Raw genomic sequence first — 16,508 nt, forward strand, 5'->3', positions numbered from 1 at the left:
ACCATTGATTCTCCTTGAGGAATCTCTCAGGGTTATTGTTAGAGTCAATGTAGATCTTGGCGAGCGCATTATGCGTGGCTGGCTCGTTGCAACCTTCGTGAACTCGTGTCTCCAACCAGGGTAAAAGTAATTTCAATCTGTAAAAAATATTTATAAGTTTAAAAAAAAGAATTGTCGACATTTGACATAACTCTATTTAAAATAATTATAATTTTAATCTTTTTGATACAAATTATAACATTCTATGACAATGAAGTTAAAATTACGATATTCACATACAAACAGTCAACTACATTCTCACAAAATGTCCAAACCTGTTTCTCTTCTCAACTTCAGCGACAAGTTCATCAGTGGAGAATTGTCCTCGCACCACGAGGATCAAGTTCTTGATAATGTCTTCCGCGCAGTCCACGTCTAAGAGACCACCCACAACGACTGGCAGACGGGACGGGTTCACCTGTTACAAAAATGAAAGGGGCATTATTTTTGTGCCTTCAAAGATATATTTTTAACTTTTCTCAATTCGATAAATACCTCCCAAACAATTACGGCTGCTAGTTTTCACAATTAGCCAATGTATTAAATATCTAATAGTAATAACTAATAAGCCATGCATAGCTAAGATTAAGTTCACTAGTGTTGATAGCTTAATATTTCTTATGAACCAAATTGTTGCACAGGTCAGATTATTTAGGGTCATTTATTTCATTGTTTTTAGAGACTTTCTGGAATAAGTTATTTCTACGTCCTTACATACCTTTTGCACGTAGATCTCAATATACTTCTGCAGACTGTTTCTATACAAATATAGCACCAGGTCGTGAACAAAGTCGAATCTGTCGCAGACAATGATGAGCGGCAGTTGGTCGGGTAATTTTGCTTCCTTGAGGAAATTCTTGACGCGTTCAGCGTTGTAGCAGTTCGATTCCCGGCAGATACGTTCGACCTCTTTGATTTGACCCGTTTTACAGGCAGCCTGAAATATTTATATTTATGTTTAAAATGAATGCCCTTAAATGTGTCCAAATATCCATTCCAATAATAATATTATAAATATATAATTTTTAATCTGAACACTAATAAATGTAGAAAGTGGTTATTAAGCTAAGTATCAAACATTTCAAATTAATTTTTTTTTTAATTTTCATAAAAAGAAATAGGACAAAAAATCTATTTGGGTTAAAAACATAAATTTAATTACCTGAATATACTTGAAGTGAACTTCCGAATCCTGGCTAAAGTTGACAATGGATCCCAAAAAGTAGAACAGGCCTTCATACGTCTTGAAACTCTCGAACAGTTCTATGAGAGCCTTGGTGGTCAATTGTTCGTGGTACTTGGTGGCAATTTGTACGCAGATTTGGAGGTTTTGACGAATGTTCGCTTGAAGCATAGCCTTGAGGCATTCAAGGGAGTCCTCCACTGATAGAGTACCGAAGTAATTGACCAGCCAATCAGCAGACAGCAGATGTGTGTGAACCTAAATTAAATAAAACTTTATATTAATAAATTATATTTAGCTAAATTTAATCATTATAGACTTTCTGTACCATTTTCCTCTGTATGTTTTCCTTAGAAATCTCTTGGTACAATTGGGGTTCTAAGAACAACCTCAGTTCAGGTATGCCACGGTTGACTAAGTATATCATATTCAAATATTAAATACCTTGACATTACAGGTTGGGTAAGATTAATAAAGGGGGAAATTTATTTTAATGAATGTAACCGGTATTCTGGGTAACCATTTAATGTAAAATATCTATTATACATAAGGGGCCGTTCAAGTATTACATAAGCAGATTTACTATACCCTTCATATTGTTATCAAAAATAAGCAAAGCTCTCAAAAATAATAGTACATAAACGTACATAAGCATAGACAATGTGTGGGTAATATGTGTAAATAAATACTGATGACGTAATCACCAAAAAAGAATATCAAATACAAAATGCTTACGTAATACTTGAACGGTCCCTTATATGGTGTGGAGTCCCCTCTTAAGGTGGGAATAATAATATTTAATGTTATATTATTAATTCATAATACATACCACAGCTCGCTTAATGTCATACAAATCGGTGTAATGCTCAAGCGCACGTTGTAAGAGTCCAGCCTTTTCGCAGAGTTGGGCGACGTGTGCGCGATCGTAGTGTGTGAACATTCCGTTGCCGAGAATCGCGTCTGCTACTTGAGGTGCTGACATTAAGTTCATTTCGAGAAGCCTGAAGAAGGTAAACACAGTTAATGTTTTATGTTAATAGCTTTTTGGATTTGAATGATATTAACTATTTTGATATATGCGAGTGGAACTATGTAAATAATTTTATTGTTAATTTTATATTAAAAAATCGTAATATTTATCTGTTGATGTTTCTTTTCTGGTAAATGTCACAATTATTATAATCATGCAAACACAACTCAACACACTTATTTTTTTGAAATATTATTAAACTGATTAACCTCTTGCAACTGTTGCGTGAATTTAGTATATAAAATTAAAAAATTTAATTACCGAGTCTGGAGTGGGCCTTCCTCGGGCTTGTTGTTTTTGAGTGCATCTAGAAGGAACGCAGTGCACTGCTGAACCATATTCTGTTCCATGAAGACATCGACAATCTGATTGATGTCAGCTAGAGGAGGGTCTTCAGCTACCAGCATACCGGCGAACCCTGCACCTTGTTCCGGACTAGTACGCATTACTGAGCGTAGGAGATAGATGTAATCTGGGGTGTAGCCCACCTGGGATAAAAAAAAATGTATGACAGAAAGAGTACCGAGAGTTTTTTACGCCGGCTTTTTCTCTCGGCCTACACCCTCTGTCTTCTTTGCCGATGAGTAGGGATGTCTACCGATTCAAATTTAAGGACGTGGAATAAGTGATACATGTATCTTATGTTCCATAATAAACATATTTTTATTTTTAAAAAACAAAAAATTAATTAGTATGTTGCTCTACAATCTGGAGACTCTAAGTTAAATATCCGAAGAAACGTAAGCACTGAAGCGGATCAACTACTTTTCTTAAAAAAATTTTTTTTTTTAAACACGTATAAATGTGATTGCCCAATTTTGGCATTATAAAACACCATAAAAACTTTACTATGGCTTTTATTACTGGTAAATGCTACAATTCCAGAATCAGTATTTTTAAACATACTAATCAACATATAATAATTCCAATAATTTACTTTTTTTTAATACGTAATAAAAAGCAAGAATTGACAAACCTTCTTGGCATAAAGAACGATTTTCTGGAATTGCCCAGTTTCAGCAAAGCAAGCGATGACTTTGCTTGCGACATTCGCCCGGAGATACACAGACAACGCTAAGGTTGGATCCACCTGCTTTACTAAATCTCCCAACTCTTCGGAACACTCCAGTTTCTCCTCTTTCAGCCATTTTTCTAGGAGCTGCTTACGGCCTGTGTAACGAATAATTAACAAATGAAATCTGAGCAAATACGATTCACGAAATAAACAAATATTAATAAATTTGCGTAAATATTTAGGATCAAACAGTTAAAGTTTATTCATTAAATTTGATAAAAAGTTGAACGGACAAAAAAGCATGATAAGATAGTAAGTGCATGATAATTTTTTCCTGGTACACAAACATTCATATACATTACAGATTAGAATCATAACGTTTTAATCGTAAAATATCCAACACAAAATATTTTTTCAGGTACTAGTAGATCTGTAGAGTTATAATATATAAAAAAAAACTTTTAGTAATGTAATTTTGAGAAGATTTTAACAAATTCAATTACATTTAAATAATCAACAAGATTTATGGGTTTAATCTATTATTATTAATACTATATTCTGTTGTCCATGCTATAGGAGTCCTTTTTTAATTTGTTTACTATCCAATACTAACATAGCAACTAAGACCAAATTGAAAGTATCTCTAACTAAAACTACATATATTAATATGGATATATATGATATAATGGATATATATATATATATGATATGATGGATATATTCTGTAATATAACATATATACATAGAATATTAAAATATACATTACTTCTAAAATAAATTTATATAAATATTGGTTTATAGTATATATATTATAGTGACCTAATAAGACTAGTTAAGACAACATATATTGATATAATTTACCTTGCAATAGTACAGGACGGCACAGTTCAAGTGACTCAAACTTGTTTAACTGAGCCTGATCCAGCAATATACCAAAGTACTGCAGCAGCGGTGAGGTTTGACCAGGCTGAGTGGGCACTTGTTGGAATCGCTGAATTGTTTGTGGAGTACGTAGGATACCACGGGGTGCCATAGCTGCCACCTATTAAATAATTTTATTATTAAACTATACACTCAATAAACCTCAAGTATAAGCAATATCAAAACTCATGTCTGAAAAAGTTATACCTTTATCTTTTCTAAATATATCTTTGTTTATGTAAAATTAATAATGTTCTTCAACTTTCTAAAGAATGACACAAGTATAGTAAATAGTAATAATACGTCACCTTTGCGGCCTCTCCATATTGTCCATTAGTGAAGAGCATATTGAATTTCCTCACAAAAAGATCTTCAGCACCAGCCAAATTGTTTCTTACAGCTAGACGAAGGGCCAAATCAGGGTTTTGTAGGACAGTATTGATGTATGGGACTATGGAATCCTCTTCTACAGTGACAGATAGAACCTGACCTTTGCGGTTTACACCTATAATAACATTTTATATTTAGAACACAAAATATCGTAAATTTTATTTATATAGACACTATACTTAGATATCTGAATACTGTGCAAATGTATACTAATACTAGTAGACTCGGCCAAGCGTTGCTGTGGCTAAGATTTTTGTTACATTACATAATAGTAAACTATTCAAGAGAAAAGGCAGGAGAACACCAATCCACCATGCTTTTTTGGTGGTTATGCCATTAAATTGTAGCTTATGTGAAACGTTGGTAATTATTTTGATAAGGATCAATACCTAGGTACGAATAAAGAGCCTTTCTAGCAGTGGTATTTTAATAAAAAGAAATTAATAAAAGGACGCTTATTGTGACGTAACTATAAAAGATAGAGACATGCTGTCGCGACAATTTTTATAGATAGTGATGTTTCCTAAAAAATTGTAATACATCATTTTGTTCTATCATTAATAGTTTTTGCAGCGCACACGATTGAAGGAAGTTTTTTGTTTATTTTTTTACACCTTGGGTTAGATTATTCAAGTTTTAGTAAGCATCCCTATGAAAATGAAACAGCCTATGTCACTCGGGAATAGTGTAGCTTGCCAACGGTGAAAGAATTTTTGAAATCGGTCCAGTAGTTTCGGAGCCTATTCATTTCAAACAAACAAAAAATCAAACCTTTCCTCATTATAATATTATTATTTATTATTTACTAATATAAAACTAACATACCAATAATCCCTCCAGTAGACTCGTGAGGCGCTGTCACAAAGATCGTATCAGACGAGATGCGGTTCATGTAGATACAGGTCCCAGATTCAATGTCATACATATGGATGTAACCATATTTAGTGATGAGGTAGATCACATCATATTTCGGGGACACCTGCATAGCCACTGGGAAGTCGTTCTGTGCCTCAGCAGGGAAGAAGACGTCAACAGCTTTTTTGTGGAATGCTGTATTACCTGCTGGCGGCTGACCCACCTCTGCAGAAAAAAATATCAATCGTACGAATAAGCTTGCGAATATTGCTAATTGATTCAAGTTTGATATATATATATTGTAAAGTCTTTATAACGAATTTCAAAGGAACCTAGCATTTTTTTTCGTTATATATGTTACAGTTAAAACCGGTTTTTAGATAGAACGCGTTATTCCTAGTTTATCAGAAAATGAATTATATCAGTGGTAAATTCTAGTTTTCACTTGTTATTTCTAGTTTTGACAAAGGCATTTAGTAAAAACTATTTTTAACTAGGGAAAACGAGTTTTAACTAAAAACTAGTGTTAACTGCAACATATATAAAATTTTTTTTTAACAAATCACGATAATTTCTAATTTTATTACTATCAATAGTTAAATTATTATAAACACATATATTCTGTTAACTATGCCTGACGTGTTTTGCTATTATGTTTATTTGGCGAGACGGCTGTTTACGACCTCAGGTGTCTTTCTTAGAAATTTCGGCACCTCAAAAGTTTAGTTTTGTAAGGTGATTATAAAAACAATTACACTTAGGTATGTTGTTGATATCTAAATATGAAAATATTTTTTCGTAAAGAGTAGCTGTTATAAAGAGTGTATTTATGGTTTTGTTTTAAATCAAACAAATATCTCATAATCGTTATAAAGAGTTTACACTGTATATTTTGTCTACCCTACGGAATCTGAGAATATAGGAGGCTTCTAATATATAAAAAAATATTTAATAATGTATAGAAATCTTAACATACATATTTATTCTCGTAATGTAATAATGAATACTGGACTGGACAGACGTTTGGCCGCAATTCTACCTGATGTTAAGTGAGATGCGGCCTATTTCACAAATATATGGTTTAATCTGCTGTTAATACATATAATAAGTGCTGTTTTGTGAACAAATTCAGAAAAAAATATCATTAGGTAGTTATTATATGCTACCTGTACTTTACTAAAACACAAAACCGACAAGTTCAGCTGTTCAAACATAAGACAACATTGCTTAATTGAATAACTTTTATAAATTGTATAATACACATATATTTAAACTTTGTGGTTCCACCTACATTAAATGAAAAAAAAAAAATTCAACCTGTGTGTTTATTATTATAGTACTTTTTCATTATTAATCATAACAAACATTCTTCGTGTGTAAGTAAAAATTTGAAGATCTTACCGATGATATGTAGTTTGCCGCCCTGCGCTGTCCGTACAGCAAAACAGAACAGAGTAGAAGGTTCAGTGTTGCCTTCAGACTTGAAGGTGGCGAAAGATGCGGCGTGACCTTCTATCGGCTGCGAGCACTTACGTTCCACAGAGTACAGCTGCATCGCACCTACAACGCGGTTCTGTTGCGCTGATATACCTGTAAAACATATTTAAAATGTATTTAGAATCTATCGTTAAAGTGACTATTATTTATACTGTTCATAAGTGCTAATTAGAAATAAAGCCGTCTTAATCGCTTAAAATAAACAGAGGCAGCAACGTATCTGCTACCTATCAAAATAAATAAAATAAATTTGAATGAACATAGCATAGAGAATTGCTTCACTTACCCACTAACAACAACCACTGTTGCTTCGGATCAGTTCTATAGTTGATAATCTGACACTCAGAAAGAGATGAGTGACGATCGAACATTTTCACAGGTTGTGAATCACCTTCCATCGACCAATGGTACACTGACATTTTGGTCACGAGTGCCAGAGTGTTTGGTGATATCCACTTCCAGAAAACGACGTCTTCGGTCATAGTGTGGGCTTTCATCTTTGACTTCATCTCGATGTTGAATATTTGCAAGGTCTTTTGCGCTGCTGGAATCGAATGAATACCTCGTTAAAGCAAAGTGTTAAATTTCATTGAATGGCTATTTGTCTGATGACTACAATCTTTGGAACGGAATTGCTAGATTACAGATTTACATGGAATGAACTAATACCAAATAATAATAACTTCTAAGTTTATCGAAACCTTTCAGTATTGTGACAGAGTCAGGTAGCATACCAACAATAAATCTCAGATCTATTTGACCAAACCCTGAATTTCAAAACTTTGTAGCGCCTATTTTTATAAAGGAATACATTCAAAGTAAGGGTTCATTCGGATTTTATTAAACAGCTATTTTACACTCTTTCTGATTGTACTATGAATAGTTAATGCGTGTCAAGGTTGCGTGTTATGACAACTATTCAAAACATTCTTACGTGAAGCTCTCTGATTCAATAAAAAATATAACGGTTGAGTTAATCGGTTCTATATTTGTCTCATAACACTATGAACAGATGGACCAAGCAACATCTATTTCATACTTTTTAAAGGTGAAGTTGACTTAAGACAATTACAATTTTCTTTTTAATATGTTATTTTTTTTATTTCTAGCAATGATCAACATTGCTTGAGGACAAATAATTTCAATCTAATCCATTTATTAATAATTTCCGAATCGCGATGTTATATTTAAGTTCAGGCATTCATTGCTAAGCCATAGATTGAGTAAAACAATCGACTGTCGCTTTTCTTTATTAAGGTGATGAAAGAAATACACGAAACCTTTTAATTGAGAACCCAAATTTAACGATTCGAATTAAATGCAATATTCGAAATAGCTATTGCAATATTGAACGAATTGACGTTACATAACTTTAGTTCGAGAAGAAGTTCTGTTTGCAAAAAACTCTATTTTAGGTTTGCGTAAGCAGCTTACAAACTAATATAATATACAAAACGCAAAAAGGGTCATATAAGTAGAAAAGTAATTGTGGAAACAAAACAAGGGGGCGTTGTTCATTGATATATTTCTAAAGTTCCGTTAAATGATATGCTTCCGTGCGTTTATTTTTGCTTTTCATATAAAACTGTGGTCCATGATTCATCAAGTCAATGATCTAGGAATAATGACGTGATAAGATAATCCAATTTATTAGTTACTATATATATAATATGTTGCATTTACTTGCAGTATCTATTATATTGTATTATAAAGTCTCCCCCATTTATGCGTCTGTTTGTATGAATGCAAACAACTCAAAAACTACCAAACTGATTATTGTATGGTTTTCACCAATAGATAACGTGATTCCTGGAGGTTTAAATTATTTTATTAAGCTTTTGTGTAAATTGACTAAAATATAGAAATACATATATCGATTATAAGACGAAAAGAGCAGAAAAAACAAGCATAGATTTTTTTTAATTTCTGTTAATAAATCACAATTAATTAATGTCTTGTAAAATACCTAGTTTATAAAACTGCCAACATGGCTAAGATTTTTATTTATTAAATATAACATAGACGAAGAAGATTAGTTTTGTGTAAGAACTAGAGCCAAAATCAGCAATGCAAGTTTACAAAAAAACTATAAAGTGCTGTCAGCGCCGCATTGTCGAGTGTTAATAGAATTTCTCTTAACCTTTTCTTTAGCTAGAAAATATGAAAAAAAAAAACGATTTTACCTAGAACGGGAAGACCGTTCTTAACATCGCAAATGTTTACATATAGCGCTAAGAATATGACTCATAAGTCATACGTATTCATATTATCAAAGGTTAACGTGTCTATTTTTACGGTATTCTTATTTATTTACAATTCACTTTTATGGATATTATATTCCATCCAAACTGATTTATTATAGAGACTTAATACAATATTTTGCCTTCTTTGATATTCTAAAAGGATTAAACTACTTACACCCTTTATTTACGTCTTTTGTGGAAGCATTTGTTTTCAACGAAAATTCTAATTAGCAGACTAGATAACCAATTATTTAGAACATGCAAAAAATAACATATGTCTCGATATATGTAAACTATACGCACAACGGACTAAATGATCGTCTAAAACTAAAATACAGTCCTATTATAGCAATTTAAATAATTAAACATACTTAATGCGTCATTGTTTTGTCAAGGTTATTAAAAATAAATCATGAAGAAATTTGTAATTTCACCTGGACTCGTAACCTGATTTGCAATGAAATCCGCATAATGCGTAGTCCCCGCACTACGTCATTAGACATTTGGCTTTGTGCCTACGCCCTCCTTTTTGATCTACCCCTAATGTGTAGGCGTACACAGTAGTGGGCGTTACAATAACGATCAGGCTTATATCTAGTTAACAACTAACCTATAAAACTCATGAAACTTAATTCATAGATGCCATATTATACTAAACAACCAAATTACAAAGTATGATTTTCATCAACTTGGATTTTGGTTTTATGAAAAATCTTTCCAAACGTTTAACTGTCCTTCAAAATTAGACAAAAACATAATTTTGGCAGGCTATCAATAATAATCATTATATTAAGTTGTGTGCCAACAAAAACTATGTACATTGGTATGAAATTGAATTTGGCTCAATATTTTTTTATTTGACATGTATTATATTATTCCAAACTGAATTTCTTTATTACCTTACCTAAATGAACAATTCTAATAAGAGTGTGTATTTACTATTTAGGAACTATACCTGTAGGTTTGTAATATATTTTTACATTTGTAATACTTTCTTGGAAAGTAATAAGTCAGGGTTTTTAAGTTCAAATCACACAAACACAGATTATAAATAATATTTAGTAATAGTACTATTTTTTTTTTAATGATTGTATTATTTAAATAAACAACAAACCTATAAGTACACCAATCAAGTGTGTAACTAAACTCTTGTTGTAAGAAGAGTTTAGTTAAGGCAAAAATTATAATTTTGAAATTCCACATTTAAATCACAGCAAAAAGAAATAAGCTAGTTATAACTTAGCACCTGCTTATCAATCAAGAATTATGATTAATAATAATAATTATAATAAAAACTTGTAAAGCTAATAAAGAGTGTGTTAGCTAGTCACACCTTATTAGAGAATAGATTTGTTTTTATATAAAAATAATAATGTCCAAATTCTCTGTGTTCTAACCTTCCACTCCAGCTTTTCCTTTAAGAGCAATAACTTTGCTGGCTGGGTTCATGATTGCAGAATCGGCAGATATTGGTCTTCTAATTGGATTTGTAGGGTCGCCCAAATCAATAATCACCACTTCTGAAGTTTCACCAACTTTCTCACGGACACAGATAAATTTGTCTGACTCCATTGTGAGTGTATTAAAGGATATGGAGGCTGGGTTGATCCCAATATTTGTGAGCTAAAACAGGAATATTCATTACAATTTTACTTATTACATTCACATGTTTTACCTATATTTTTTGGTGTTAAACATCCAAATTAAACATATAGAATAAGTTTCACATAATGTTTGTCTCATACAAACATTAGTGAAATGTTATGTTCTAGTAATATGTTTAAAAATGTAACTCTTCTTCATTAATGATAAAATTACCAGTTACACCCAGATATTTGGTACTATGCTATTTCCTAGCATGTTATATATTCATAAATATAAATTATTGTTGTTCTTTTATCTGTTTAGTATGTTTGTTAAAAATAATATTTATAATCATAGATAAAGTAAGGTATCATATAATTTTAATTATGATTAAATATTTGTTTAAACTTAAAACTTTATAATTCAAATGTAAGTAATTAATAATAGCAATTATAATTATTAATCTTTGTTAGAAATATAACTACATACATATTTAACATTACTTTAATACGAGATAGTATCATATGATATCATATGATACAAAAAGATTTTTTAGTTAGGGAAAATACATAAATAATTAGACAGATTCTTTTCACCCTTTTGCCCTCATGAGTCACCAAAAAATACCATCTTATAAGAAACAATGAGAAATTTTCATTAAGCAAAATAAAATTACCAACCAAAACAATTAGTGGTGTACATAGATAGATAGTATTATTAATTGTATCATTAAAGATTTATGGAAGCAATTAGAATATTTATTAGATGAATACATTTATCATATGATCAGGAATGTGGAACAAATCAATACCGGCGAGTCGTAGGGGGTGGTAGATATCCAATTGCGCAACGTCAATTTTACTATCACTTCCTACTCTTCAGACAAAAAATAACTACAGGACAACATGAAAAACCTTAGTGGGATAACTTCCTTTCATTCATCAACCACAATCATAGAATCTAATAAAAAGCGATGGGCGTACTCACCTGTAAATGCTCCTGAAAACGTATTGGTAATACTTGAGCCATGTTTGCTTTTTACTTTAAGCTTAATTATACCGAATATCCAAGCAAGCGATCGTCCAATATCGCAGAGTCTGAAATTTTAACACAATTTCAATATCACTGTCTCAAGACGATTCTAATAACACCTTTGACAATCAACATGGCGTTCATTCATGTTTCAATGGAATATTTGAAAGTGCTCAAAATACATGAGCTGGAATCATAACAGGCCGAATTGTTACTCACTATTTAAATTTACTTCTACATCAAGAAAAAAATGTAAATTTACAGATATTATCCAGAATGAAAAAAATATGAATAATACACCGCGGCTGCCACATACACAAATGAATGAAAGAAAATGAAGCAAGAATGACTATTGAGTGAGTATAGACTAGCACGGAAAAGACAAAGACAGCATCAAAAAGTGCTGACCAATCAATTTATGGAATCAATGGAAAAAAATTAAATACCTGTACCGGTAACAATAATGAATTTATAATAATTTAATTATTATACTAAAAGCAAGTAATACCAGGCCTTAAAATCGAAAAAAAGTAATATAGTAGAAGTATAGAAAGTAATATCATACAATTAGATCTACACAGATATAAAGAATAATCATGGATTTCAGAATGTTTAAACGGTTAACGGATTAAAAGAAGTAGGAAGTCATTAACGCGATACCAAACGTTACGTATTAAGTATGGTCTATTCCAAAATAATCTAAAAAAGTTATCAACCGTGTACGTTCTACCAAACTGATTATAAGGTATCTGAGAAATAAATATGACATAATTTATTATTATTTGTTAAACAATAAACTTATTGAAACAAACTGTCCATTTTTGGGATATACAGGTAGTCTTACAGCTCAATGTACAGTCGCCGATACTTTTGCCGATATTGGAAATAGTTTCAGTTCTTCTCTCTGTACCTCTTCGCATATTTTGATGATAATAATAATAATCTGAGAAAATCTGTGAATGCATTTTTTCTATGGTAATTTCGATATCAAATACCGCATCGTTAAGGCTTATATAGCGTCAACCTTCACCTCAACGATTATATTGGGTTCTTGGAAATAAATGAAAGTAGTAGAGCGCCAGGTCAGAGCAATATGGCTACTTACTTATTATCACGACACCTGCCATATTATGTTTTCAGTTGCTTTGATTTGCCTAGGGCTACAAACCCTGAAAGGCTATCAATCGATCAATGTGATAAGCAAGTGGCTTGTCGGCCAACTAGAGGAGATAGTACACAAGCTGTCGAAGTGAGTATTTTCTATTGTACTTCAATCTATCTGCTAGCATCTTTAATTATAAACGTTCCTTCCAAACCTCATATTATTATCTGATTCAGGCATTATTTTGTTTTTACTCTACTATTATATTATACTCTATAGTCTATATTTTCGCTAGTCATTTGTCAAATATTTACAAATTGCCATCAGCTGTTTTGACTTTGCAAATTGTGTTTTCACTTTGCAGTTTGCATGAGTTGCGTTTATTTACAGTTTTGAGATTTCATTGTTCCCTTTCTAAAAATAAACAAAAAAATGGTAAATTCTACATAAAGTATTTGGCTGAACTCGTTACTTCAATGTATTCATCTCTTTCATAATATTCAGTTTCAGTTTGGATTCAATATGTTTCACGAAATAGGAAGATCTTTTAATATGACCTACCGATGTTATTCCGTCTCCATGTTACCAGGAAATGAGAGACAAGATGTTGAAAGGGGCGGAAAAAGTTAGTAATTATTAACTTTTAGCGTTTTTGGCAACAATCGAAAACTGATGCAACAATGTAACTTTTCTTATATTGATTGATTTTTTTTTAGTTATAATGCCTCCATCAGCATTAGAACAACTAACTCGTCTTAATATTGAGTACCCAATGATTTTTAAGTTGACAAATAAAAAAACGAAAAGGATCACACATTGTGGTGTTTTAGAGTTTGTTGCAGATGAAGGGAGAGCCTATCTACCTCACTGGGTATGATGAATTTTAATAAGATTAAATATAAAAAATCTGACCTGTTTATTGGTATAGACTTTCCACTACATATAATATATGTTTGATTGTGCAGATGATGACAAATTTAGTACTAGAAGAAGGTTCATTATTACAAATAGAAAGTGTATCTCTACCTGTGGCTACATTTTCAAAATTTCAACCCTTGTCTGAAGATTTCCTTGATATATCAAATCCAAAAGCAGGTATATTATTATAGCATGAATTTTGCCATTGTAAATTATTGAATTTGACTTTTAAGACAATATTAGAGATGCTTATTTTAATATTAAAAATGTGAATTTATAGAATTGAATACTATAAATGGTATATACACCAACTATATTATATTATTACAAACTATAAATTGTTTCAAATATTAAGATAATGTTATGTGCGGTTGTTAAGACTTCATTTGTAAATCATGAATATTATTTTAATTAAACAATAGATACAAATTATTATATTATTGTTATTTTTTCAGTGCTTGAAAACTGCTTGAGGAACTTCTCATGTCTGACAACAGGTGATGTGATTGCAATCAAATACAATTCAAAGGTTTATGAGCTCTGTGTCTTGGAAACTAAGCCTGGTAGTGCTGTTATAATTATTGAGTGTGATATGAATGTAAGTTTACATATTTAGATGATATAATATTTTACATTATGTAAATGTTTCTTATAAATTAAGAAGGATATTTTACTAATTATGTTAATGACGTAATTTACATTTTTGTATATATTAAACACCATATACATTTTTTTAAATCTTTTCAAACTTTCAGGTTGAATTCGCACCTCCAGTTGGCTATAAGGAAGAGGAACATATTTCACGAAATGATGGTAATGCTGACACAGAAATGGAGGAAGATAGTCAAGTTATGATGCCAGAACCAAGTGGCTTTATAGCTTTTAAGGGTGAAGGCAATAGATTAGATGGCAAGAAAAAAAAGTTAACAAGTGAGAGTGATTCAGAGCCTCAGGCATCAGGTTCAAGACAGATGGTAATTAATTTATCAATATATCACCGAATAATTTGTGACATTTCTTTGAAGTTTCTTGAAGATAGCTTTCCATTATTTTATTCAACTAGTAAAATTTTTGTTCATAATTTCAAATGTTACAGCCATTTGTACGTGGTATACCAGATTATGACTATGTGATTGGAACTTTAAAATTCATACGAAATTCTCGACCTTCAAATTCAAAGGAAGAAGCACCTGCAGAACCATTCCAAGCATTTAAAGGAGAAGGCTTTACATTAAGAACAGCTAAATCTAAAAATTGAATTTCTCTCAACAAGAATATCTATGTTCAAATGGTTTCTTTTAGTCATAAATAATTGTCTGCATGACAAAACTTTTTAAATGAGTAAAATTTTACAAGTCAATTTATGTTTTGTTTAATTATTATAGATAAAATAAATAAGTAAAAAGTAATAAGACAAAAGTATAAGACAAGTTTTATTGTTATTTAAATATTACAGTATTGCTTAATTTTTTAAATTAGAAATGCATTATGAAACATGGTTATAATACTGCAAAATAAGTTTGAAGACAAATTGGTTTTCACCTCTTTTTTATATGTGCATTTTTGTCTTTAAGTTTGGCTATACATAAAATTAACAGTAACTTACCCAGTTAAACCATTGAAATAAACAAGTATATATTTTAATTTTAACCTACATTCTATTAGAATAGTCTTATTGCCACCAAAAAAATTAATTCAAAGATAGGCAGTATTATAACCTCCAGTCTTTATATGAATATTTGGAACTTAAATTAGAATCTCTTCAAAAATTCTTCAGAACAGATTCGGGCGCGGGCATTTACAGCAAGTTTCATTTCACTTATCTCTTTATCAATTTCTTCCATAAAATATATTACAAAGTCGACCAATTTATGTTTATACATTTGTTCAGTGTGGAAATTTGTTATAAGGAAGCTGATATGGTATCCGTCCACCGGTTTCCGCCTTAATACGATAAAGTTTTCCGCTCTCATCATCATAAAACGCATAAACTTTTTACATAGTATCTTTTCTATTTCATCTGCTTGCTTGATCATTATACTGATTCTAATAGAATTTATTGATGACTCAATAAGCACTTTTTCATTGGCATTTCGAGAAATAATCACTGGGTTCAGTAACAATTCTTTGCTTGTCCCCACTTCAACTTCGGGTTTATTGTACCTTTCTACGACTTGTGATGAAAAATGATCCAAACACATAGCCGATGTAAGCGTGTGTCGAACTGCCGTTAAATACGGTTTTAATGTGGCCGACATTGTTTATACAAGTAATATCTTTGAGGACACCACACCTACTTTAAATGAAATTATCAGTATTCACGATTCAGTTCAGTAGTCACTAGTCAGTACTTTATTGACTTTATGATAGAGATGGGACTTGAATGAAGGATGACGTTTGATTCGAATAATGACATTCAAACCTCAGTTCGAACAAGAGGTTCGCTTGATAAAATTTATTTACAAATTGGTTAAAAAAGACAAACGAATTTTCTAACAAGTTTTATTTCGTATTTTTTTGTTTATTAATTTTCAACATTGAGTTTTGTTACCATTTAGAGCTGACTCTTACTAGTCTAAATTCCCTAAAAATAACTTTGACAGTATCATGGATGTTTTATAACTTAACTCTCGTCTCTATTTAATAATAATAAATATTTAAGTATTCGAAAATATATTTAACATTATTATTATTTATCT

At 31.2% G+C, this 16,508-nt stretch overlaps 3 protein-coding genes across 5 annotated transcripts in view; 1 reads left to right on the forward strand and 2 right to left on the reverse strand.

The window, feature by feature from the left end:
• The window catches only part of LOC125061400 (clathrin heavy chain), a 28,533-nt gene extending 16,374 nt beyond the window's left edge, over window positions 1–12,159 (reverse strand). The window contains exons 1-15 of one of the 2 annotated variants that reach the window (XM_047666844.1): window positions 12,009–12,159; window positions 11,745–11,854; window positions 10,571–10,796; window positions 7,217–7,474; window positions 6,835–7,023; window positions 5,404–5,658; window positions 4,497–4,693; window positions 4,129–4,309; window positions 3,229–3,422; window positions 2,514–2,740; window positions 2,052–2,223; window positions 1,202–1,480; window positions 758–976; window positions 315–457; window positions 3–137 (exon numbers count right to left, since the gene is read on the reverse strand). In XM_047666844.1, coding sequence (XP_047522800.1) covers window positions 3–137; window positions 315–457; window positions 758–976; window positions 1,202–1,480; window positions 2,052–2,223; window positions 2,514–2,740; window positions 3,229–3,422; window positions 4,129–4,309; window positions 4,497–4,693; window positions 5,404–5,658; window positions 6,835–7,023; window positions 7,217–7,474; window positions 10,571–10,796; window positions 11,745–11,786 — 2,717 coding nt within the window. In that variant the 5' untranslated portion in view covers window positions 11,787–11,854; window positions 12,009–12,159. The remainder of the gene's footprint in view (window positions 1–2; window positions 138–314; window positions 458–757; window positions 977–1,201; window positions 1,481–2,051; window positions 2,224–2,513; window positions 2,741–3,228; window positions 3,423–4,128; window positions 4,310–4,496; window positions 4,694–5,403; window positions 5,659–6,834; window positions 7,024–7,216; window positions 7,475–10,570; window positions 10,797–11,744; window positions 11,855–12,008) is intronic. The other variant, XM_047666853.1, reaches the window with a different exon arrangement.
• A 1,033-nt stretch (window positions 12,160–13,192) lies between these two features.
• LOC125059954 (ubiquitin recognition factor in ER-associated degradation protein 1) lies at window positions 13,193–15,169 on the forward strand. Of its 2 annotated transcripts, none has more exons than XM_047664673.1 (7): window positions 13,193–13,326; window positions 13,396–13,516; window positions 13,608–13,762; window positions 13,857–13,986; window positions 14,265–14,407; window positions 14,565–14,783; window positions 14,906–15,169. In XM_047664673.1, the coding sequence occupies exons 1-7, from the start codon at window positions 13,324–13,326 to the stop codon at window positions 15,065–15,067; spliced, it is 933 nt and encodes a 310-aa protein (XP_047520629.1). In that variant the 5' UTR covers window positions 13,193–13,323; the 3' UTR covers window positions 15,068–15,169. The 2 variants fall into 2 exon arrangements, with proteins under 2 accessions (XP_047520629.1, XP_047520638.1); XM_047664682.1 differs by having other exon boundaries at window positions 13,229–13,326; window positions 13,402–13,516.
• Window positions 15,170–15,229: 60 nt separating this feature from the next.
• LOC125059968 (actin-related protein 2/3 complex subunit 4) lies at window positions 15,230–16,166 on the reverse strand. The gene is made up of 2 exons (XM_047664694.1): window positions 15,515–16,166; window positions 15,230–15,474 (listed from the first exon to the last, which is right to left on the reverse strand). Exon 1 carries the CDS (start codon window positions 16,065–16,067, stop codon window positions 15,561–15,563), a length of 507 nt encoding a protein of 168 aa, XP_047520650.1. The 5' UTR covers window positions 16,068–16,166; the 3' UTR covers window positions 15,230–15,474; window positions 15,515–15,560.
• Between the last annotated feature and the right edge of the window lie 342 nt (window positions 16,167–16,508).

This window comes from Pieris napi, chromosome 2, assembly GCF_905475465.1.
Source record: "Pieris napi chromosome 2, ilPieNapi1.2, whole genome shotgun sequence".
NCBI lineage: Eukaryota > Metazoa > Arthropoda > Insecta > Lepidoptera > Pieridae > Pieris > Pieris napi.